The 25,849-nt window shown below is 36.8% G+C and overlaps 2 protein-coding genes across 5 annotated transcripts in view; one reads left to right on the forward strand and one right to left on the reverse strand.

Annotated features, from left to right (window-relative positions):
• LOC145997387 (uncharacterized) overlaps positions 1–4,143 on the forward strand; it is a 35,538-nt gene extending 31,395 nt beyond the window's left edge. Inside the window, exon 8 of the mRNA XM_083134375.1 lies at positions 619–4,143. Within this exon, the coding sequence (XP_082990501.1) occupies positions 619–1,284 (666 nt within the window). The 3' untranslated portion in view covers positions 1,285–4,143. The remainder of the gene's footprint in view (positions 1–618) is intronic.
• An 8,729-nt stretch (positions 4,144–12,872) lies between these two features.
• Positions 12,873–23,079, reverse strand: LOC145997388 (uncharacterized). 4 transcript variants are annotated; one of them, XM_083134377.1, is made up of 3 exons: positions 22,993–23,079; positions 17,444–18,100; positions 12,873–15,142 (listed from the first exon to the last, which is right to left on the reverse strand). In XM_083134377.1, exons 2-3 carry the CDS (start codon positions 18,074–18,076, stop codon positions 14,201–14,203), a joined length of 1,575 nt encoding a protein of 524 aa, XP_082990503.1. In that variant the 5' UTR covers positions 18,077–18,100; positions 22,993–23,079; the 3' UTR covers positions 12,873–14,200. The 4 variants fall into 4 exon arrangements, with proteins under 4 accessions (XP_082990503.1, XP_082990504.1, XP_082990502.1 ...); XM_083134378.1 differs by lacking the exon at positions 22,993–23,079 and adding an exon at positions 19,939–20,034; XM_083134376.1 differs by lacking the exon at positions 22,993–23,079 and adding an exon at positions 19,740–19,884.
• Between the last annotated feature and the right edge of the window lie 2,770 nt (positions 23,080–25,849).

The following is a 25,849-nucleotide window of genomic DNA, read 5'->3' on the forward strand; positions in this document are numbered from 1 at the left end:
ACACTTTCTCAATCTCTTTCTGGCTGAAAATTGGCATGGACCCGTTAGTCAATTTCTAGAATTTTGTGTATGGAATGAACTGGTAATCAAAAGCATGAAAGAAATATCTAAATAGTGAGGTTTTACAAACCTCAGTGTGGATATCTCATACTAATTTTCATGTTCGAAGCATCAAATTTAGGGTTCTGAGACTTTTGACACACACTGTACTTTGATTTGATTTTTTATATTTAGTGTCACTTTTCTACCACATTTGGCTAACTGTGAGAATGAGTGATAATATGATGAAGGGACACTCACAAAGAATACCCATGCCTGGAATTGAACCTGGGACCCCTGGTATTGTAGCTGTGATAATATATCTGATGAATGTCGGCACTCTGTACTTTGAATGCCAGTATTTGCAAATCAATCATGAATGAAAGAGAGTCCCAGGTTCGATACCTAGTGAAGGCACATAGTGTAGGTCGAGTCCCAATTAGCCTAACTTAAACAAACAGTGCACTTAAAACAAAACTCAATCATTAATGAATGTAAATGAAATTGTAAATACAAATGTCCTTGTGAATACATTCCAATTACTTGCAACAAAAAACATTAATTTACTCATGTTTCCAGGACCCATTTGCATGGTTCAGCAATGCGTTTGCCGAGGCTGATTGCATCATGGTCGTGCCTTCCCCGATGTACCTGCAGCAAGTTCCGGAAGTCATTTACAGAAACCTGTACGAGCTAGGCCTGACGTTCCTGAAACAGAAATTTCTCGAGAGTCAGTCGACCAAATTCTTCACAGTCTTGCTACCGTACTGTACCGTGGCCGACATCCCGGAAGAAGTCGTCAACCTGCGCTCTTTCGAACTTCTGAAGGATTTCAATCGCATGGTGAATTACATACACGATGTGAAATCTGGGGCAATCACAATGGCGAAATACAAGAATGTGCTAGACTGCAGAAACGGCAGGGAATTCACGTCGAGAATCAAGCAGATTCAGGAAACTTTGGACAAGTGTCCGAGAGTTGTGAAAGCATGCAATAAGACAGCAGAAAACAATTTGAAGGAAAATGTATTACCAGACACAGAATGTGATCTTCCATCCGACAATATTTTGGCTCCAAAGACCAATGAGGAATATGCAATAATTAACGAGAAAATTAATAATGTATCCGAGAAATATCCTTTCGATATTAAAAGTATGGATCTACTTGGTACACAGAAGGATATCGAACAAAAGCTCAGCAAAGGTCAACCAACAGGCATAATTTTACAAAACCTAAATCTTTAGGTTGCTATTAAAAGGTTATGCAGGGTTGGCAACTACAGTATATGGATGTAACAGTGATCCTTATGGGGTAAGGAGGCATTATCCCACCCTTAGCTTTCTTAAATAGCCTATATGGAAACTTTTCACACAAATCTTAGCAAAAAGAAGTACATATTCTTGTACATATTGATGTTCAACATTTTCTTGTGTGTTAGCATATACCGTATTTGTCGGCGAATAAGACACATTTTTTCCCCTTTAAAAATAGGTCTGAAAAACGGTGGGTGCGTTTTTCATTACCTCCATTTCTGGAAATTTTCTCTCTTCTAAGTTAGACAATTTCCTTGTGATGTATGATGAAGAAGATTAAAAATGTATTCTTTCCTAGTTAGATTAGGTAAGTTATTTGTTGAAAGTAGACCTACATGTTACTTTATATTCAAAATACTGTACATTAATTATAATAAGTGATAAAGCTTTTTCCTCAAAAATGTGTCCAAAAAGAGGAGGCCTTGTAACGCATGTGCATCTTATAGACTGGCAAATATTGTAATAAGTAGAGACCAGATTTTAAAGGGAATTCCTTTTTTTTTTTTTTTCAACCCGGATCATGGAATAAGTAACAACAGTGTTGATAATTGTCTTCCACCAGCAAGATTACATGGTTTTGATTTCCCCTGTTTTTCCTTTTTCAGCCCACATTTGCTTTTTTAAAAACCTTTTTTCTTTCTGGTCCCTTTATTGACTACTTTTTCAGCCTACTTTCCTTTTTTTTCATTTTTTTTTCAAAAAAACTTCTTCCTTGGTCCCTTTATTGAGATCTCAAATATTTTGTACAACTGAATTTTCCCTGAACAAAACATTCAATAATTGTCCATTTGGTGCAGCTTAGAGGAAAGAAAGAACAAACGCCTTCTACCTTACCTTTCCTCCATGAGTGTTGGGAGTAAGTTGCAGCGCAGCGATTGTTGAAACAATGCGATCTGGTCTTATGCTGCAAGAAATGCATTGTAAGCAGCATGCCTGTTGGGTTGAAAGTGTACGAATCTGTTTGTGAAGTGTTTTTTAGAATAGTTGTAACTTTACTGTGTGACAGTGACGACAGTATTCAAGTGTCAGTGAAATGCCGAAGCCGGACACAATTGGCAGGAAGCTATGGAATGCGGTAAGCTGTTTCAAGGAAGGTTTAATTGAAACAGATTGTAAGATTATTTGCTGTTCCTTAAAAAAAAGGTAATGAAAAAGGACTATAGTTTATTTTTGCACTCCACTAAAAATATTATTTTAAATGAAAGCACAACATGTATACCATCATATGTAAAAAGGGATACATTAAATTTCTTGCATTTTTTACTTCATACGGAATTTAATGTATCCCTTTTTACATGGGATGGTACATGTTGTGCTTTCATTTAAAATATTTTTAGTGGAGTGCACAAATAAGGTACTTTTTAGAGTAATACTTTTCCCTTTAAAATCCAGTCTCTAGTAATAAGCTATAAACAGGTCAGACTTTTTGCATGTGGTATTTGTTGTCTGTTCTTGTTTCAATTTGTTGTCTGTTCTTGTTTCAATGTTTTAGTCTTTCAAATGCTGACGTTCTACCACATTCATCACTTCTTATGTAGCAAAGCAAATTACAATGTTAGGAATGATATACATGAATTTCATGTTACATATTTTTGTATGTACATAAAATAAGACATTTGTACCATTCCTTTAGCTTTCATTGAGTAATGCAGATAGGTATGTGGGACAAATATTCAAAATATTATTTCTCCCAAAATTTGCTAATTTTTATCAGATTGTGGCAACACTTTCACTTACTCTTTGTTTCAAGATCAATGTGTATTTTGTTCTGCAGTATTGCCATATTTTGCAAATAATAATGTAGTTGCATATTTTTTTTAATATATATATTTCAATGATTTTTGCTACATATTTTGCATGCTTTAGTTTACATAAAAATCTGGGCTTCATTCATCCCTATTTAACAGGAAAAAAAATCAACTCGTACAGGTGTTACCTTTAAGATGAAAACAATACTATGGATTCTGGTTTTTATTGCAGATTGTTCAATGCAGAATTTTTTCAGATATTGATAAAATTCTGATATGTAATATATTGCTACTATTATTCACCCAATCCAATATAAAATTGCAAATTTTTCCTTAGATTTCAATTTTCCTTTATTGAAGGGCGAGGTTCAGCCTGTGGCTGTTCTTCCACCTAACCCCATGTTCTGTGGTGATTCATTCATCTCCTAAATAAGTGCATATAACCAATGGGTTCTGCTTGAAAAAGAAACCATTTATTTTACAAACTACATGTTCATATCGCAGGCTTGGTGGCCATGTACATTTAAGTGGTCGTCTGTCGATCTCAACACGGAAGTTCCTTGGAATGTTTGTTCCATGTGATTGCCCCCTCATCACTCATCCTCATCACAATTAGCAAATAATGTTAACCACAGTGCATTCCTATTTTGAATTAACTTAGATAATACAGTACTAATCAGTTTTGACATGTTTCGTCACTTTTCAAACCTAGTTCGTATTCTACGCACACCCACTACAAGCGTTTCCACTACAATTGAATGGACCTTTCAAATAGAAAACACGTGCCTTGACACCCACTTGATGAAGTAGTGCAAAACAAAAAATATGTATTTTCTTATTCTATTAAATACAAATTGAACCCTCTTATACATGGACATATACCACATGTCTCTTGTGCCTAAACACTTGGATCTCATGATGTAATTTTAATCCAAAATTGTCTTTTTTTACTTAAGGTATTACAGTATAATTAGTTATTTATAAAGTATTTTGATATTTGTTAGTGCAAATTTTACAATGTGTAATACATAAGCTTTATTTTGTAACATATTTTGTATGCTTTTTTAAAAAAAATTATATTATTGTTTGCATTGTAAATAAAAGTGCAGCATAGCTTGTAAAAACTGAATACCATGGTGTGAACTTTATTAGTTATTTATTGGTTTAGAAGAAATGTGTAAGAGGATTTTGTATAAAGAAGCAAAATTATGTCGTTAACTGCAAAAGTAATCTGGGAAACTGATTGAATTTATATATAAAAAGAAATTATGCCACGTGCTCGAACAATCATAAAATTCAGATTGACCTTGTATCCAGAATATCAAAAAGCTACAGCATGAAACAATACCAAGCTTTCATCCTTTCTCAGGGCAAATGTGCAGGTTGGAAGAGGCTGCATTTGCTTTCAATTTGTTTAATTTGTTTCGTTCTTCATCTTTTAATTGTCTGCTTACAAGGTAAGTTGGATTTCACCATGGAAGATAATAATTTGTTCTAACTAGGGAGTGAATTTTTAGGTAGAAACATTTTGTGTTGTTGCTTCGGAAGTTGGCCATACTCGGTTGCAGTGACGTGCACTGAGGAGTAGCTAGTCTAGCAGAGATAGTTCAATCAATCTCAAATCTCTAATTATTTTCAAATCACAATATTTATTGTTTTGTTGAAGCCACACTTCATATGCAACACTTTTTTTCACGCGCTTTTCGTCCCTCGGTGCGTTCAGCGGCCTAGCTCGCTCTTTCTCCGCCTCACAGTTCTAGGTAGAAACGGGTTTTCGAAGGGAAAGGGAAGATTTCTGCTTCTACCTTCCTTGCCCCCTCGCCCCCGCTCCAATGGTTGAAAGCCCGTGCTTTCAGGTCCTCTAGTCTATCTCCTATAGGACAGATAGGGGATTGGATTCCCTTCGCTTCCTTTGTAAATCCTCTAAAGAACTAAGGGGAAATTTCTCTGCAGTACTTCTGTTCTCTGTATTTACACTACTTTTTACACGTTGTATAATATGGGATGTACTTTTATTATTTATGCAATTGAAACGTCTTATGTGCAGACAAAAATGTTAGGCTATGCTTTTTTTAAAATATGGAATATATAATGATTAATTACCAAATACTTGCTCACGCTCTCTCTTGTTCTCGTTTTAGTAGTGTTTTATTTAAATATACTAATCTCTTGGCCTCCAATAAAACAATGGATAAGCTAAACAATCATAAATACGGATGTACTTATTTGGGCAAGTGAACGCTCGTTCTACTTCTTGTTGTTGGTTTTGTTTATTTTACTTCGCTTTTCTGCCACATTTGGTTATCGCGAAAATGAGGATGAGTAATGGATGATATGATGAAACTGATGAACGACCTCACAAAGAACAATTCAGGCCGGAATTCATGACGAGCGTGCATTCTTGTTCTTATGTGTTGTACTCTGCCTGCAGTGAATAATGAAAAAATTAGAAATGAAAAATGTATCCCAGAACTCAAAAAGCCAAATGAATATAATTGAAGAAAGTAGAAAAAAGGTTTGTTTAAAGTTGTGTTTTATTACCCATCGCTTTTTCTAGCTGTATAGATTTAATCGGAATAAGTAGCTAAGAGCTTGGAAAGTCGTGAGGAACAATCATGAACAGAGAATTCTAGGCTCCTGATTTCACAGTGCCCTGCAGATGCACTGGGAAGGAATTGTTTGTATTTTCTTCTCTCATCCATCACTTTACCTAATTTCTGCCATGACGATGAACGTTGATTAAACGGGTGAAGAGTGGTTGCAAAGAAACACTCATGCAAAGGCCAGGGCTCGAGCCCGGATCCTTCAGTAACGAGATCGTGAGATGGGGAAATTAAGGAAATCAAGCAATGCAAAATTTTTGAAAACAACGTTAATCATATATAAAGATGGTATTTTAAAAAATCAATTGAAAAATACTACTCAGGAAAAATGCAGTTTGCTTTACCGATACCCACGTATCCGAATGGTTAGCGCCTTCCTCACATGTTTGTTGTCGGCCGACCTCCGTGGGGAGTGCGAGTGGTCCCGGATCTGTACCCGATGGAGGTATATAGTAGTTCGGATCCCACATTAAACTATAGGTCTAGTCCCGATTAGCCTTTCTGTGTATAAAATGGACTTAAAACGTCAAATCAACCAACCAACCGGGGGGGGGGGGGGGAGTGGTTACCACAACGCGCTACAACACCAGGAGTTCCGGGTTCGAACCCGTACCTGGACATGGGTGTTCTTTTTGTTTGTCCCTTCATTAATTTTGTCGTATCATCTTCGCGATTAACCAAATATGTCAAAAAAGCGAATCAAATCAAATCATTGATTGATTGATTGTTTGATTTGGTTTATTTTACTTCGCTTTCTGCCATTTTTGGCTAATCGCGAAGACGATACGATAGAATTGATGAAGGGACACACAAAGATCACCCATTGCCAAGCCGAGATTCAAATCCGACTGGCTCAGTAGTCAAATCAAATCGTTTTTAATTTTCGAAAGTGGGTGGAAGTTATGTGTACAATTTTTGGTACTCATTCCTAACTTTGCAATTTTTCCTGTATTTGACGTTCTTCTTTTAGGAATGCTGTGCCCTAAAGGGGGAGGGGGGGTTATGACCCGTTGGGCACGCCACTCATTGCTACCCCAAGCGTCGACGTCACCGCACGTCACTGCTCGGTTGGAGTGCCGACCAAAAGGCTGCTGAGAAATCTTATTTTACATAAAAATGCATACTTTTATTTTTAGCACGTAAAACACATTTCTAGGGAAAGAACATAAAATGTACATATTTTAGACATTCCAGACAAAATAAAGTTTCGAAATAATATGTATGTGCAAATACATATTTTGGAGTTAATGCATAAAATAGACCAAATTTGTGATAAATTAGTAAATTACTACCGTATTGGGGAATCCAAAACATACTGGTCTCTACTGCGAGTGTTGCTTTGTCAACCATGTGGCAAGGTAATACATGCAGAACAGCGTTCTCAAGCATCACAGAAAATGTCAGGAAACAAACATTGCGAATATGTTCACGACAAGTGCTAATATAAGCCCCAGTATGTTCAATAGAAGGACGTTGTATGTTCAAAATATTATTTAGATTTGAGTTGAACATTTGTTGCAGCGGACACCCCACTGAAGAAAATAAACAACTGGTTCTGAAGAACTTCCTGTCACAGTACATTAAATTTGCACCACCCAATGAATCCACATTACATAAACACTACCTTCCACAGGATTACAAAGAAACTGTGCAAGAAATCAGATCTGTGTGTGAACATGAAAAAGTGAGTGCCAGTTGGTAATTTTGAATGGAAATATTTTAAACTTTTAGCCACATATTTCCATTGTCTTTAGAACATAAATAAATATTTATCAGTTTTTAAGCACCTAAAAATGTGCTCTCTAGTTATAACTGTAAACCTTAATTCAACAACCAATGATGTGGTTCTTATGGTATTTGTTTGTTATTAAAATGTCCAGAAAGATGTATCCAAGATATCTAGGTTCAAATCCTAATCTGGGCATAAGTGTTCCTTGAGTGTCCCTAAATCAGTTTCATCATGTGAGAGGTTCAGAGCGCAAGTGACCTAACTCCACTTTTTGTGGAAATGGAGTTACATGTACAACTTAGAGGTGTGAAGTATCAACATTTCAATGCTAGAAGTAAGTATCTCCTAAGGTTCAAGTTTCTGCTCATAGAACAAGGGTGACACCAGGGGGGGACGAGGGGGTGCTTGTGCACCCCTTAATTTTCTTCCGCACCCCCTACGTTCAACTGAAAACACTAACCCTTAGAGTGTTATATTATGTCATGTCGTCACATAGAGCGTCGAATGTTAGGTACTGAAGTAAGACCATTATTATTGTATGCATCAGGCAAGCACTGAAGGAGATGCTGATATACGTACACGTACATACTTTCCTGTACTGGCGGCAGCCTCTATAAAGATCAGCGGCCATTTTCTTCTTTCTTCAGCATTGTTGTTATGATTTTTTTCTTCCTTTGTTTCAAGTGGTTTGTTTGTATGTAGTTTTCGATAATTGCCTAGAGATTAATGTAAGTTGTGTTTTTTCTTTCTTTTGGATTGTTGATAAACTGTTTATTTCCCACCTATTTGTTCTTCCTCACACTGAAGCAAAAATTTCAGCTGCTTTCAAGGTATCACCAAGTCACTGACCAAGTCATGTTCGGGAAAAATGCAACGTGAAGGGTAGTTTTCTTGTTAATACGTTCTGTGTATATGTTCCACGTAACATGTCTATTCAACATACCATTTCAGGCTTTTTCAAAACCCGTTAGAAAGAGGCATAATGTTCACGAAGAAATTTTACAATTCATTGTTGGGGATACCGCGGCAGAAGGAATTTTAACCCTTAACTGGTGTGGTGGGTTTTAGTCGCACTATTAGTGTGGTGCGGGTCTAAATGACCCAGGGTGAGAGTATATGATCAAATAATTATAAAATTGAATTATTATTGATTACATTAATGTTAATTAAGTATACAAAACATTTTTGCTTAAAATTCTTCACACTAAAATGTTCAAAAAATTATCAACTATTATTCACCATTTTTTTCTTGTTAACAGAGACTGATATTTTTCTTTAAAATTCTGAACTCACTAATGTTCAAGATAATTGTTCAGTATATGAAATTAAGAAAACAGACATGAATAAAAACACTGACATTCATAAATTGTTTATGAATTGAGAAGTTATTTTTTTCTGCATCACTTGGGTCACAATATATGCAAAATCTCACAGTACATTTGCCACACACAGGTCATTTGCACTTCTTACAAGCTCAGAAACATCATTTTCAATTTCCACATTATCATCTGACTCTTCATTTTCAATGAATCGACGTGTAGCGTCACAATCGTTGGCCAAATTTTTGTTTACGTCTTGCGTTATAGCACCAAACGCCACACAAAATGCTAACGTAAATGATGTGTTGTGGGTCAGATTAACCCAAACTCGCTAATATACACAAACACAATCAACTGCAAGTGTCAGGCGGTAACTGCTGTCAATGCACACTGCAATGATAAACAGCTACTAAGAACCAGACCTTTCTACAGGAAAACTCAAACTATAGAAACGGAAATTCACACTTGCCAGCATTTTGACACGTAGTACACCAGTTGAGGGTTAACGAAGACGAAGTTGCTGTGCACTTCGCGTTTTGTCCTGAAGTGGCAGACTGAATGTACTATGTATTTGGTACCTCCATTGGTTACATTGAAAACGTTCAAAAATTGTGTTTTTAAAGACCAGGATAATTTCACTTTTCTTTCACTACCTAGTTCAATAAGACTACAACGTGTATCTGAATGTTTACACTGTACAACCACTTTCTTGGAGTATCATACAAGACTTAATACACATCATGTAAGTTCAAGGGGTGAACAGCCTGCATGGAAATTAAATGTCAATCTGAAGTTATATTTCACACATACAATTTCATATCAGTCAGTAATTTTTGTTAATCAGTGGCGGCGATTAGAGGTGCACTTGCCCCCGCACTATGCTAAACCGGAAAGTAAACTGTCCTTGCCCCCTCCCCCCCATTTTGGCAGTTTGCTCCCCATTTTTGAAAGGTTGCGTGCCTGTTTCATGGTTTTCCTTATTTTCACCATTGCACCCCCTACATTTCTTTCCGCACCCCCTCAGCACACCTTGGTGATTAATCCTAGCACCGCCACTGTCTTAGAGGCACTACGTTTGTGCTCCAACAGCTAGGCATAGTAGTACTAAGTTATTTAATTGTGCCTTTTTCTCAAAACTGTCTTGAATGGACTTGCACCACTTGTGTTCTGAAACCTTATATCACTCGCCTTCATCTTTGCAATTAATCAAAATTAGCTGGAAAGCATTTAGAAAACTGTTTACATACAGGGTGTTTCAAAAAAGGTAACGGTTTGAGTGCTGAGTAACTTTTTTAAACACCCTGTATCATAAATGTAATTACTTAAACTTTACATGTAAACAAAAGTCTTAAGTTTTGATCTAATAACACACTTCATGACGACTCACATGTCAACATTTTAATAAGGAAAAACTACATTTAGAATGAACACCACACAAATACTAGCTTATTTGTTTATTCTCCATTTTTGAAGACTGAAAAACTGATACAATATTCAAAATGTAAATGTACGAAAAACATTAAATAACAATCCAACATATTGGAACTCTTCAAGACAAAATATATATACACTTTTATTTAAATAATACATCAATTTTATTTTATAACACATGGTATTAACAGAAAAACAATATTTCCTCAATACAGTTAAATGGTAAAGCATAACAGCTCAAATGAACGATAGTACATATCGTATACATTTACACAAAGTCATGGCAGTGTGGCCAAACTAAAAACATAAATAGTAAAAATAATACAAGTAATAGTTTGTATTTGTACTGGTTATATTGCACAGTTGATTGCATATTGATTTTAAACTCTTTGCCCACTACAAACTTTCCCCCCACTATTGAAAGATAAAATGGTGCACAAAAATATTTTGATTTTCGCAAAGAATAATGTATTGTCTAAACTAGAAACATCATGTTTTCTTTCTCAAACTGTTCCTCTTCTGGCCTGCAAAATGTACAGATTGTATCACGTTATATATAAAGTGCATAATGTTAGCGTTTCAAACTAATCTTGAAATTTGTAATATGGAATAACTTATTAAATACAAATCTTAAGGTAGTTGTGTAATTCTGAATGGATCATATGAAATAACCTGTATTGAAACCATGGTCTAGTGAAAGTTACTTCAAGTCAATTAATTGTCCCGACGTGCATGTTTGTTTACACATCATTAAATCTTCAGAAGAAACACATTATCGATTTTGGTCATAATTTTCACAAAAACTCATTAAACATCACGGAATATTAATAAAATTCAGGTGTCATATCATATTCTATACAATATTTAGCGTTTCACATATTATTGTCAACAAATGTTGGAAAAAGTCACAACTTGGACAAAAAATTACTAAATCCATAAGATTTTTCTAAGATCAGTGTGTAACAAATGATCATATTTGCTCAAAGTAGAAGTTTCAAAGTCTGTGTGTCAGGGAGGGGGTACTTGGTCGAAATTTAGGGATAGATGGGGGTTAATAAAATTAAAATTATAAAAAAAATTGCAACTGAAGGGATAAGATCGCACCATGTTCACCCCACTTCATGCACTAAGCTGAAACCAGTTTTATTTATTTTATGCACAAGTGTGCATTATAGTATCAGGTTAGTGTTTTTAACTTGTTTGCCAATGCAGAAAAAAAAAATATTGACACATTCTCACCCATAAAGGACCTTGGTCATTTTAAAGTATGTGCTTGTATTTGCCCGTAAACGACTAAGGTCATTTAGCTGAGATGTCCATTTTCTCTCCCATGTGGATTGGCAAATGAAAACGGGTGCACCATGTGACCTTGGGGGGGAGGTCGGATGCTGCACCCAAGAACATGTTCAGGGTGCCAAATTAGCAAGGGCTTCAGGTGGCTCAACACGTTCAGATCCTTGGAGGACCAATGGGAGGTCATTGGTATAAGACACCAGCAGGAAACCTCAAAGAGGCCAGGTTTCTATTTCTATCTACCAGGCTGAAAAAGTTGACGAAAAAGCACCATCATCCTCCACGGTGCCATTTTGAAAAACTCAAAAATTCAAGATGGTGGCAACATATTTTTTTTAGAAAGAAAAAGAGAGAGATGCATAAGACATGAATTTATACATACATACTTAGTAACCAGATCATTTTATTAAATGATAAACATGTTGCACAAACTGCATGATCAACCCTAAAAAAATCATTATTACACCCCTCTAAAGCTCCCCTAGTAAAATACGTAAGGAACACTCAAAAAATTGTGAATCTGAAAAGGCCGATGTGCAACATCATTTGTAATAACAAATATAAGCTGGAATACCAGTTATTATTGTGCACTATATATTTTATTGTGAGCTTCTACTCACAATATCACCTGAGATATGAAAACTTATTTCATCTGAGGTAAATCATCATCATCCTTCGCCGTTTCCTGCCTACTACTAGAAAACAAATATGTACATCACAATTGATGGAAAGGATACAGCATACAAGTAAGAGGCTTATATATTTAATTTCTCCTGAAGTTACGTATATGGTGATTCAGAAGCGATATTACATACTAGAATGAAAGGTCCATACTATGAGAGGAAAAAAAAAGGTGCAGTCAACAAGGAACCGTGAATGATCTATTTTGTGGAATGGTATATGTATGAATGACAAGACTTAGTAGACAATGTCATGATCTACCACTAACATTCTTACTCATTGCGTGCACTTGTCTACTAGATGCCGTCAGAGCTTGGCTCTTCGTTTACAACATTAACACATTCCAGACATGCGCGATGGGCGTGATGCCCTTTGCTAAACACTCATGTTGTGAATGAATGGCACGCTACATTTGTATCGTGTCTCTTGTGCACATGTATTATAACCAATTCTTTCAAATTCCAAACACGAGTTTAATTTGTGTGTTTATTTTCATCACTGCTGAGTTTTACTTGTACCCGTGTCGCAACTGCACTGAACAATTGATATGCACATTGTGGAAATTCTTCACGAGGATTCAGTTTCAGATCTCAAAGTTAGTGACAATTTTGAATCCAAAGAAGAGGTGTTTAGGTTATTTTTCATTAACTATTACGATATTACACAACCAAAATATGTTTACAGTAACTTTTATTACAATGTTGTATATTTAAAAAAAAAATTGTTGAAGAAAAACAATCATACATGTAAGAAAATGTGTATAAAATGTAACATATTACATACCTGTGGAAAGAGGACATCTTGTATATTTCAGAGAAGTTGGGTAAATAATAACAAACTTATAAACATATTTTTTATGATTTTTGAAAGAAAAAAAAAGGCTTATGTGGAGAAACATGATATTTTCAGACCAGTCCGCTAAGTGTTAAACATTGTCAAGAGGTGGCAAAGTATACTTCGCATACTGTATCTTAATAACACCAACCTGAATGAGGCATGTTTGTTTGTATTATTTGATTCTCCACTAGACACACTGATACTTACACTCCACTCCACTGGTACTTAAGCACCTAGTAGCATACAGTGAGATGCATAAGTGCTACCATTCAAATTGTCCATATTTACCCTCTGTTTTATGCAACGACAACTTCAAGAATTGAAACAATATGGCAAATATGTAAGCTACTCACAACCTCTGCACCAGCATACGTAAAAATCCTACTCGTGAACAATTTGCTGAGTAATACTTGTGCATCCCACTGTACACCTAGCAGACAAGTATGCGACATTACACAATGAGCAGGGGTATGTCAGCAATCATGTCAGTGGTGGATTATGACAATAAATTCATGCTCTGAATCACCATGTACACAGCAAAAACAAAACAACAGAAAAATTAACAAACAACATTCAATATTTGGTCCCTTTAAAGTGTTTTTCTCATTCACTTTTTTTCTGTGGAAAATATTGGATACATAGCATCACAGTAATGTATTTTCAATTGAATGCTAGCACAACCTTGAAATCCAAGTGTTCACCAGTTTCACCTTTTCTAGTTGTACTGCACATTTGCAATTACCTGAATAACATCGAAAAGTTTAGTTTCAAGCTTACTGGTTACATGTACCAGTATTTCTTGAGAAATCCTGAGAAGAATATAAATAGTATTAAAGAAGAAGGACCTTTATCTCATTTTCTTTTTATTTCCTTTGGTGAATTCGTGGCCAACCGAAAGCATTTCCATGAAATAGTTTCTCCTCATTAAAAACAATGATTCAGACTCGCAGTGCATGCCTTAGAGAAGAGCAATTTGTTGGTTGTGGTATGTACACTTGCCTGTTCCTAGCAAACATTTTTCTCACAATTTCATGAATGTGTTAACACAATTAACTGATCTATACTGCACTTGCAACAACACTAACAGAATGTTTTGGGCCCGCAAGTATACAAGGCACATGAACAATTACACTAACAAATGAAACTGAAGCAACAATTAACTTATTTGGTTCAATATACATAATGTAATTCGGTTTCAAATTTATCCTAACTAGACGGGAAGGCCTGTATTGTGCACTCGCCAAGTTTTCTAACAGAACTTAGCAATTCTTCTGTGGACTGGCCGTCATCAATATTCAGGCCTGAGGTAGATGCCGTTGGGTGTGAATAACGGTTTGCGAGAGAGAGCGACGACAAGTAGCTCATGTCGCCAAACGGAGACATGCTCGGTACAAGAGACGACGATGCGTGCTCGGAGAATGAAGACGGAGGACACATGATTCCGTTACTATGACTTTCTCCTTTCACGAGCGGAGGCGGAAGCCCGAGCTCTTCCTGCATCTCGTGACGGTTTAGATGCTGCTTTAGTTTATCTTGCCTCGAGAAACACTTCCCGCACTTCGCACATGGATACGGGCGTTCTCCGGTGTGGACTCGACGGTGGCGTTTCAGGTGAGCAGCACGCGTGAACCTAAGACTGCAGAAATCGCAATGGTATGGCTTTTCGCCAGTATGCGAGCGAAGATGCTTCCGCAGTTCGACCGTGTTCTTGAAGTCTTTGAAACAGAAGACACAAACAGCCAACGAATTCCTATCGAACACCTCTTCACCCTCCTCACCTTTCAGGAAATGATGATCGAACGCACTGTAACCTGCGGCAGCATAAGCAGCACTGTAGAAATCAAAATCCGGGTTCTCTTGCTTGATAGGCAAACTAAATAAGGCAGCATTATTGTCAACTTCACTATTGTCCAGCGGTGCATTATTACCTTTACTTTCTTCTGACACAGCAGTAACCTTTGTATTATTTTTATTCTGGTCTAATGTTGATACCTTCATTTCCTTTATTTTTTTGACATGCCTTTTTGTTGATGGACGTAGTAGTCCAACATCCACCCTCTTCTGCCCTTTGTATCTTGTCTCATGAACATATGTCTGTGTCTGCACTGGCGTGGTTTCTTGATCGTATATTTCTGAAGCAGTTTCCTCCTGCAAAAAATGAGCACTTAAGTTCCCTCTATTTGGAACAGTCAATAAAATAGTAATTGTTAATAGTTAAGCTACTAGTTTTCGTTAGAGAGAATGTGCTGTGCTTTGCTAACAGTTATCTTTCAATTTCTGGAAACCTCATGTTGTACAGAGTGGTCTAAAAGCAGGCATATGCCTCCCTCCCTTTTATTTTCGACACTACGATGGTTATGGTAATGCTTGATACGGACACTCTCTGGGGGTTCATCAAGGACCCGAGTCAGAAATAACCAGTACCGCACAATGCTTGGAAGATGCCTTAATACACGTGAGCCCAGATTATTTCCACAAAACATCGAGCAGAATTCAGCTGTGCTACGAAAATGACAGTCTCCATACTGATTTTCTGGACTCTTACACCAGGTTTGTGCCCATATCAAGCATTAAACAATAACCAATGTAGTGTCAAAAATATAGGTGGGGTACGCCTCATTTGTGACCACTCTGTACAAAAGGAAGTGAATGAAAAAGATAATGGGCAATACACCCATTAAAAGTATAGTCAAATTCAGTTACTTAATGAAACTGCCATACTGATGTTTTGTGGTTTGAAAGATTTAAATTATCTTTAATAATATTATGAAATACGGTATACATTAATTGTATATTAACAAGACAATCTAGTTAACTCAATATATATATATATATATGTATATTTTTAAATTTTAGTACTTCTAAAGGATGCATCAGAACTTGAACCATCCAATATACATTTACAGCTACTAAATGAAAGTTATTTTGGTCAATTCTTGTTGTGAATATTACAACACTTAAAGATTGTCTTCTTATATATACTAAATTTCTTATGTATTACATAATTAGTACCATTGCTAAACAATTGAACCTTAGTTAAAAGCCCACTTTATGCACAGATTGGACAATTGAGACTAACCCTATAATTCGAAGCGAGTTCCAAACCACCGTGTTCCCTCACTGGAGATCAAACCTGGGCCCCTCTGGTTACAAGGGAACAACATTACCACTATGCCATTGGTAGATTCTGCTGCACTTCTGTTTCTCTCATTTTTCCCTTATTGCTATTAAGAGTTGAGACCTATACAGGGTGTCTCAAAAGTAATAGCGAAACTGACACAGGTGAAAGTACACGATAATAGAACCAAAAATGTCTCAGTAAACATGGGTCTGCAAATGAGCCGTTTTCGAGATAATTGTGAATGTGTGGTTACAAGCCACCACTGACTTCATTGTTTGTAAACATCGTCCTAGTTGGTAAAATGTACTCCTTATTGCTGTACAGTTTCATTTTCACTATAGTATACAGCACAACTGACGTGACTTCCACAGTATGATTAGACTGTCTACTGATTGTATCCATCCTGTTTGATTACAACACCACCTCTTGGAAATGGATTGATTGGTTGATATGGTGTTTTAAGCCCATTTATGCACAGTAAGGATAATCGGGACTGGACCTACAGTTTAAAGTGGGATCCGAACCACTTGTGCCTCCACCAGGTATCGAACCCGGGACCTCTTGATTACAAGGCAGTGACACTACCACTGCACCATCAGGGAGGTCCATCTCTTGGAAATGTTCTGTTCTGTGAACAAAGAGCGAACCTCGGAACGTGCAAGGAGTAAAGCACTCGGTGTTTACAAAATGCAATCAGTAACTGTTTCTAACCACACATTCGCACACATTATTAGCATTTTACCAACTAGGATGACGTTTACAAACAATGAAGTCACTGGCGGCTTGTAATCACACATTCACAATTATCTAGCAAACGGCTGGTTTGCAGACCCATGTTTACTGAGACTTTTTTTGCTTCATTATCGTGTACTTTCAACTCTATCAGTTTGTGCTATTACTTACGATACACCCTGTAATCAAAAGTTTTTGGTGTAAATATATGTTCTGAAACAATGATTTTCATACTAGCCATAATTAACATGAAATCTATCATATTATACTGTTTAAATAGAACATGTGGTACCCTGCAAACATTTTTTTTTAAAAAAAGCTCTTTATGGTAATTTCACAAACCAACTTTCCCCAAATGAAAAACTATACATAGCAGATATTTACTGCCTTCTCTATGCATAACAGTAGGTTTGAGGATATGCATTATTTGTAGTAAGTTTGAAGCTTTGTGTAAAAAAAAAAAATGGAACAATCAATCACAGTAAAATATTTTACTTTGATCTGTTTCAGATTGCAAACAGGAAACAATTTCTGATTTATTTTGCAGAAAAAATTATCATATTACTTGTATTAAGAGTTTGGTTAATAGTACTTACAGATTTCTCCACATGTGATGAGGACTCTGATTCTTCATGTTCACCTTCAACTTTATCACCATTCGATGTCTGAATATGGGAATCATTTTGTTCTGAAATTTCACGACACTCATTTGATCCAAGACTGCATTTGTCATCAACATCTGGCTGACAATCGGTTTTACTTTCTAACTTCTTCTTCTTGCTTTGCGGTTCACAATCACTTTTAGGCACTTCAATGTCTTCCTCTTCATGTTTTTCACTGTTTTCACCATCTGCATTCCTCTTGCCTTTTCTGGAAAACCCATTCACAAGTCCCCTGATTTCCAGCTCCCCTGCAGTACAAATCAGGGAATCTAATTCGTCTTCTAAGACATCAATCTCACCTTTGTACATATACTCAAGCAGCACCTGCATTTCTCTTAGAGGCACTTCTTTCAAAATAATCACTGGGTGTTTGCAGGGGTTTTCTTGAAAAATGTTTTCAAAGTAAGGACTGCAAGCTGAAAGAATTATTTTATGTGCTTTTATTGTCCCTCCTTGGCATGATATCGTCACGTCTACGAAGCTCTGCTTGGCAAAAAGTTCTTCAAACAAGGACCGGAGATTTTGTAAATGATTGTTCCATCGTAAATGAAAAGCCTTTCCAGACATTTTGGTCCCTAAGGTATCACATGCCTGGAAAAAAACAGATACAATAATATTATGTCACATAATTGAGCCAAGGTTGTTTGAATTTACGGTACTAGTTTACTATCCTTCGGACAGATTTCTTCATTTCTACAGAAGAAACTACTTACCGTAATAAGTTCCTGTAGTATTGTCTAACATCTGGAAGGTGTTTTGTGTGATGTGGGAATGTTTCATAGCGGAAATTCAACCATTGACGCATAGCCCCACGAACCATTTCCGGTAAGGTTAGGTTAGGTAGGGTCACAATAGTTAAAAATTGGTTTCGAAAAAAATATGTGTAGCCCCACACACCATTCTCGCATAGCCCCACGAACCATTGACACATAGCCCCACAAACCATTTGCAGAAACATACATTCTTCAGTTACAAAAACACTTTTTTTAAAAAAAAATTGATCAAAAAAACGTGAATACACATTAAAAAATGATCCGCGAAGCAGATAGGGGTAACACTTTACTATACCAGAGACGGATTTCTTCATATTTACAGGAGAAAGTACTTACGCAAATCATTTTCTGTAGTGTTGTTGATGTTCGGGAATGTAGTTTTGATCCATTTTAATGCGAATACATGTGGTTTTCTACGAAAATCTATTTCCGACGTGCTATTGCTGCTGCCGCCATTTGCTTTCTGCACGAGAGCACAATACGCTCTCGTATTGTCCGTATATGCTAAATTGAACGAAAGGAGTGCTAATGGAACCTGACCTAACAGGCCTAACCTAACCTAGTAGGCATACCTCGTCCCCGTGATGGTTCGTGGCGCTTTCGTGAATTTTTGGGCTAACGTCTGGTTTTTGGGGCTACCCGTGGATGGTTTGTGGGAAATAAGGAACAACAGTAAGTACTCGTTAATGTAAGAAATATACATTATTTTCGTTAGAAATTCATTATTTCACCTAAAGAAATGTTCCGCAATGCAGAATAGTACGTTAGCAATGTAAAAAATTGAGAAATAAATCATTGATAGGTGTCTCCGGTATAGTAAAGTAGTACCCACATACGTAAGTACAAATGTCAAAATTTGACGAAACTCAGAAGTTATAGGTGTCCGAAGGATAGTAAACATTTACCTTCCTCTAATCAGAATTCGTATTCATCGTCAAGGTTGCAACTTAAAATAAAATAGGCACGTTATGAAATTATATGAACGCAGAGGAAACTAAGGTGTGAAACATGCATAATAAATTGTAAATTAAGTACTTGGAGAAAGGGCACAGAACCTGACAGCCATAACGAATACATAAAAATTGTAAATATAATTCGAGCATCAACAGTATTCAATGATATTGCAAAAAAAGTAATGTTCTTTGGGAACTGAACATACTGCCTATCAACCGGTTTCCCGGGGAGGGTGGTGGTGAAGTGCATATGTACAGTTGCATTTTGGCACCACAAATCTACGCTTAATCCAAAATACATTTAGAAATTTGCAGTTAATGTACAGTTCGTTCCAAAAGTTAACTAAATGCATTATGTACGAAATAACATTTTCGTGAACGGACAGATAAAAAAATGTTATGTATCATCCGATCCAAGCGAACACATTATTACACCTCTTAACATTTGCTATTTTGACGTAAAATAGTACATATTATGCCTGTAACGCTTCATTTCTAACTTACGTGTTTGTTTACATTTGCCTCACTTGGAAAACACATGCGCATCGACTTGACGTTCCCTCCCTCCAAATAGAACAGCTGTTTCAGCAGAAAACCAAAACGCCCCTAACACCAGACCTGTAGACCACAATTGTTAAAATACAAAAACCTAAATCCAAAGCTAAACCATCTATTTTAAATTGTCTGCCACAGCGAAAATTACCTCGGTCAGGATCAGAGAAGCCGCAGTTCGGGTAAATGACCTATGGCTGAGGGCGAGTTACGTCATTACAGCAACCTGTTTCACCTTGCCCCGCAACTTTAAAGTTTAAACTTCACTGCAATGAGGGTTTTGGCAATGTAATAAAGGAATGCTATGGAATTGTTTTCCTGCTGCCTTAATTTATACAATCTTCTCCACAGAATGTGCTTCAAAAGAGTAATTATACAACAAATATGACATGAGAATATCCTGAAATTTCACAATGTAGATTTCGCACGTTATTGATTGTTGCTTACGGGGATGACATGAATAAATGGCGAATTTATGAAATACGTGCCTTACCCAGGATTCAAATGTAGGACCTCTGGTTTCCTAGCGCGCTACGCAATATATTTGCTCCAGAAATTGCCACCTGTTTTGGGGTTGTAAGCAAAATCGAATGAATCCAGCAAAATATCCCCTTTTAGATATGACATAACCACCCTACAATAAATAATGTTTGACACCTTCAAGCAGTGAGGGCGTCAGAAAAAAATAGTGCAGAGGCAGAGGCAGAGAGAATGTTTTCGGGGGCACTTAAATGCCATGCAAGAAAAAATCATGTTTGGATTGGGTAATCGCGACGATGAAGATTAATGATGGTTAATTAGATGAAACTGATCAAGGAGCACACAAGGAAAATCCAGCATTTACGATTCAACCATCTTTTTTTTTATGTGAAACAATAAGGTATGATTCCACCAATCCTTCTGGATGTACCACTACACGAAGCAGAAAAAAAAAACTGGATAAAAACGGGAAAAAATATTAACATTTGTTTATCTCCTTACTGTTTGCTCAAATAGTTAAAGTATATCTCTGCAGATGGCAGCAGTAGCTGTTTGTCACTGAGCGTCATCTGACGAGGAACCTTCGAACTCCTAGAACAAGAAGGCCAAAAGAATCGGTTCGGCGACGCAAGTTATGGACGTACAGTCACGGACACTTCTGGGTTGTAACAAACTCATTGACTTTGAATGGAATCATTAAAACCAGGAGTATCCGTGACTGTACATGAAGTCCGTAATTCTAATCATAATTCACCTTATCGTCGCGGCTAACCTAGATATGTGATGTTAAACAGTCAAAATGCAAACACATAACAATATTCAGGGTGTTGAAAATAATTCCAATGGTGGAAATTCCAGCGACTTGTTTCGAATCATCAGATGATTATATATAAAACACCCTCAAGTAATGAAATCTTGCAACTAGAGGGGGAGATGCAATAACAGAGGGGGTAATTTCCCCTCATGACCCTTTAAAATACCACCATGAAAAATGAAGTGTATGCCGGCGGTGAGCATTAGGAATGGAGCAAAACCGGATATATAAATTTGTCGCTTACCGTCCCCTCCCCTATAAAAAAAAAACTTGCTTCTTTGCTGCAAGCCTCCCTTCGATTTATTTTATCTCATCGATTTATTATTTTAATTTTGCCATTCTTCCTAATTCCTCTTTCTCTGATCTTAGTTCTCTCTCGATTTTTAATTTGTCGTTCAATTTTTAAACTTCCTTTCTAAATCTTGCAACATATACACTTTCGCTGTTAGTGCACTAGCACTATTATTCGTATGTGTTTATTTGTTCACTGAATATTTACTGTTAGTTTTGAACGTCTCAAGTGGGGGAGGGGCAGCTGGCCGGGCGCCCCTTTAGAGCGCATAAACCTTATTTCCGATTATATAAGCCAGGCTACTTGTTTTAAAAAGAATTGGATTTGTGTAGGCAAAAATTAATTGAAGTTACTGCTGCATAACATGATACATACATTGCAAAATCATGTAGCAATTCTTAAGCCAAGAGATTACTGTTACTTTGACATCATTATGCAACTACAATAAATGTGTTCTTTAACAGTAATACGTAAGGTATTTTAAAAATAAGTACATTATATTTCCTAGTTAAATCCTTCAATATATAACCTAAATACGGGGACCAAGGACGAAAATTATGGGTGCGGTAAGGTAGAAGTTAGGAGGAGTGGCGTGCGCAGGATGTTTGAAAGGGAGGGGTTATGTACAGTTTTTCTGGTAGTCGACCCTCATTTTGACATCTTTTCCTACCTTTCACGTTCTTTTTTTTAGGAATACTGGGCCAAAGGGGGTTATAACCCTCACCAACCCCCCCCCCCTTGGGCACGCCACTGGTTAGGAAGGCGAGCGAAAGTTTTATCTTGAGTCGTCCCTGTCGATAGTTTTTCATTTACGTCAACCATGTTTCAACTGTTGATTGTAGAAATCTGGGGAGCGAAATATAACCTTTTATCAGTTCTTCCATTTTAAAACAAATCATGTTCTTCTAAAACGATTCAGAATCAATCCATTCAATAGTCACAGTATTTACGTTGCGACGTTCTTTTCTTTTTAAAAATGGGCATCCCCGATGGCACAACGTCGTCGCCTTGCAATCAAGGGGTCCCGGGTTTGATACCCGGTGGAGGCACATAGTGGTTCGGTCCCACTTTAAACTGTAGGTCCAGTCCCAATTAGCCTTACTGTGCATTTTTTTAAAAAACGTTCCTCGGCTATTTCTAACCACCTTCTAACACAGTTTAAAACTACTTTTTACTCTACAACAAACCACGGAAGGTGTGATTCAGTTTATGAATTAATCAAATAACGAAAAACATATTTTGAAAATTTAAGTGAGATATACTATATTCTGTACGGCGGTGTAATTTATTTCCAACACATTTGAAAAAGCTATATATCTCAGCGGGGCGAACTCCCTTCTGAACTTCTCATTGGTCCGCCCATGTCACTCTTTTAAGAAATTATGCAATGGAATTCACAAAAAGGGGGGGGCGGGATTGCAGATGTATTCACTTGTACAAAACAAAAACAAAACGAAACAACACGACAAGGCTTTTTACTTTCGGTAACTAACAGGTTATGTGTTTTAAAAGCTAAGCAAAGCGGAAATCAGCACCTGTTTTCCATTTAAAAATCAAGATTGATCTACAAAGAAACTGTCACTTATTAATTAAAACAAGGGCAATGCATTCTTACTTACCAAAGATACACCTGTAAGGACGCCCCGAACGGGATTATTTAGAACTACACATTACACTTGCCAAACCAAACAGATCACGAATAACAATAGCATGCATCGGTCGTTTCGTAAAACAAGTGAAACTCAGGTTCACGTTTCGTAGCGAGTTTTCATCGTATGGGGGCATTCATACACAGCCAATGAGAGTGCAACACCCACAGGGAAGTTTTTTCTTCGTTTTTTCGAAGAGGGTGTTGTCGCGGAGTTTTAATTTCGCGTCGGTACGCCTCAAAGCTTCAATTAATGGACTTCAACGGCAACTGAACTGGAGAGAGGCTCGTATACTTGGATACATTTATGCGAAACACTTATTAGGTTCTTGGTTGTTTATGCTTTACGTTCAACGTAACTATCACTACAATCGCGAACTTTAAAGCAGCGAATTCCACACCAGGCTACAGCCAAGGGGGAGACACCCAGGCTGTGATATGACCTCCATCGTCGCTCCCTCAAAAACAGTACATTACCCCCTCGGCTGAATAGCAGACGCCGTGAGTCTCCCCCCTTATGAAGGGGGGAACTTTGGAGGGGGCTGAGAGCCAGCCGTTCGTTACAGCCTGTGGGGAGTAAATTATTTCTCAGCTTAGTAGCTTTACAAAGTGTGTTTTTTTATGGCAACGCCTGATAAAGAAAAGATGTTTTTTCGAAGTAGCACTTGTGTCGAAAGCCAAGCAATGAACCGTTGATTGTCGATACTGAAGGAAACAAAACGCCGCACTAAGCTGACATTCATTAAATATCTGAGTAACAGATTGCAAGAAAACATCTGACCATGCACTTTTATCGTGTAATTTCTCATTAGAGTATCTACAGAACCTCATTGGTCTACGTATAAATTAGAAAGTCAATAACACTTAGTTATAATCATTAGCTATGTCTAAGCAACGTTAGAGAAAAGCTTTGGAAACAAAGGAACATTGGTTCATGCCCACATCGGGATTCGAACCCGAACCTTGGGCATGTTTGGGTTTGTTTTGAACTTCTGTTAGAAAATATAGAAGAAAGGAAAAGGTAGAAACGGAGAAGAGGGGAGAGAGAGAAAAGAAAATGCGAGAGGGAATACAAAGAATGATAAAGAGAGACAGCGGTGAGAGAATAAGAAATTCCAAAAGGCAGATGAGAAAGAAAAGTTAGAGTCAGGTAAAAGAAACGGGGATAAAATGAGAATATATTGAGTGAAAAGAAAGATTTAGAGAAGATGAAATAAAAGTAAACCGGAAGAAAGAAAGACGAAAGACAGAAACGAGAGGGAAGGGGAAAAGGACAAGATAAGTAGAAATCAAGGAAGCGAAAAAGATATAAGAAAAGTAATTGTCGGAAAAGAAAGATGAGATACGAAGAACAAAGCAAGAGATACAGAAATGAAGACGAAACAAAAATGATGTTTGTGGTGTTTTAAGTCCACTTTATGCACAGTAAGGGACTGGACCTACAATTCAAAGTGGGATCCGAATCACTATATGTCTCCACCGGGTATCGAACGATATTTATGTCTACAAAATATCGAAGTCATACTTGTTTGCGAAGATTATGCATTCTAAGAATAATGATTGCGTGCAGGCGAGTACATAGGCATGCCCCCACATTTTTTCAAAAGAATATTGTTATGTTTCTGCAACTCATGTTTCTTATACGCTCATGATTTCATTTGATGTCATTTCTCGTCAACCATCGTCTGTTCATTATTTGTTATTGCCCCACCTGTTGATAGACCCTTTGGTCCTGCCCTATTTTTTCGTGAAATTTGGTGTCAGATTCAGGAGTTAACAGGTGGCGCTACTTCAAATCAATTATGAAAATTCAGTAAAATTTTCAGGTTTAGTTATTGTTGACAAATTAAGATGGGCATATCATATTGACCAGGTAGACAAAAAAGTAGGGAAAAACTTATATCTCCTAAAACTCCTAACACAATATCATGTGTCTGAAATAAACACAAATCTATACTATGGACTTGTATATTCATACCTAGAATATTGTATAATAGCATGGGGAGGAGCTGCACAGGAATACATTCAAAGACTGCTTACTCTACAGAAAAGAGCAATACGGTAGCCTATATGTTCAAACAATTAGAAACTCACGTAGCGAATTATTTAGAGAAAATAAAATTATGACCATACAGTCCCTGTATAGTATTTATAAAGTAATTGAATATGTACTAAAAACCGTAAATTGATAAAAATTCGACTGTCCATCACCACAACACACGTCAAAAAGAGAACTTCCACATGCAAGCACACAGACTTGCTCTTTCAGACAAATCGTCTCATATTGCAGGAATAAAATACCGTAACAAACTTCCCACACACATCAAACAAATTACAGAAACTTACAAGAAACTGAAAGCAATTAAGCAGTATTTAACAGATACACCTCCATATAATCTCAATGAATTTAAATAGTTAAACTGGATTAATAAATTGCAGCATCTAAATTACTTTGATATTGTATGTCAATAATATATAGGGATTTTCTTCTTTACAAGTTTAGTATGTGATACTTATAACTGTTTAACCCATATGATGTATTTGTATTTTTGTGTTTGCACTTGTCCTTTTCATTGTAATCCTACTCAATTTGTAATATTTAGTAGTATTGTATGACGTTATTTCCGATGCGCCAAGTCAGAAAGTAGGCGTATCTAACACTTGCAACGTTCAGTTAGTGTGGTTAGGTTGCTTGCTTAAAGTTAAGAAATAAACACATATTTCAAATTCAGAAATATTTTATATGTAAAAGGTACTAAAACCATGTATAGACTAACAACTAAGTGGCATTTCAGTGAAAATATTGGAACATTTCACGGCGCCCCACA

This window comes from Lepisma saccharinum, chromosome 13 (genome assembly GCF_977018435.1).
Source record: "Lepisma saccharinum chromosome 13, izLepSacc3.1, whole genome shotgun sequence".
NCBI lineage: Eukaryota > Metazoa > Arthropoda > Insecta > Zygentoma > Lepismatidae > Lepisma > Lepisma saccharinum.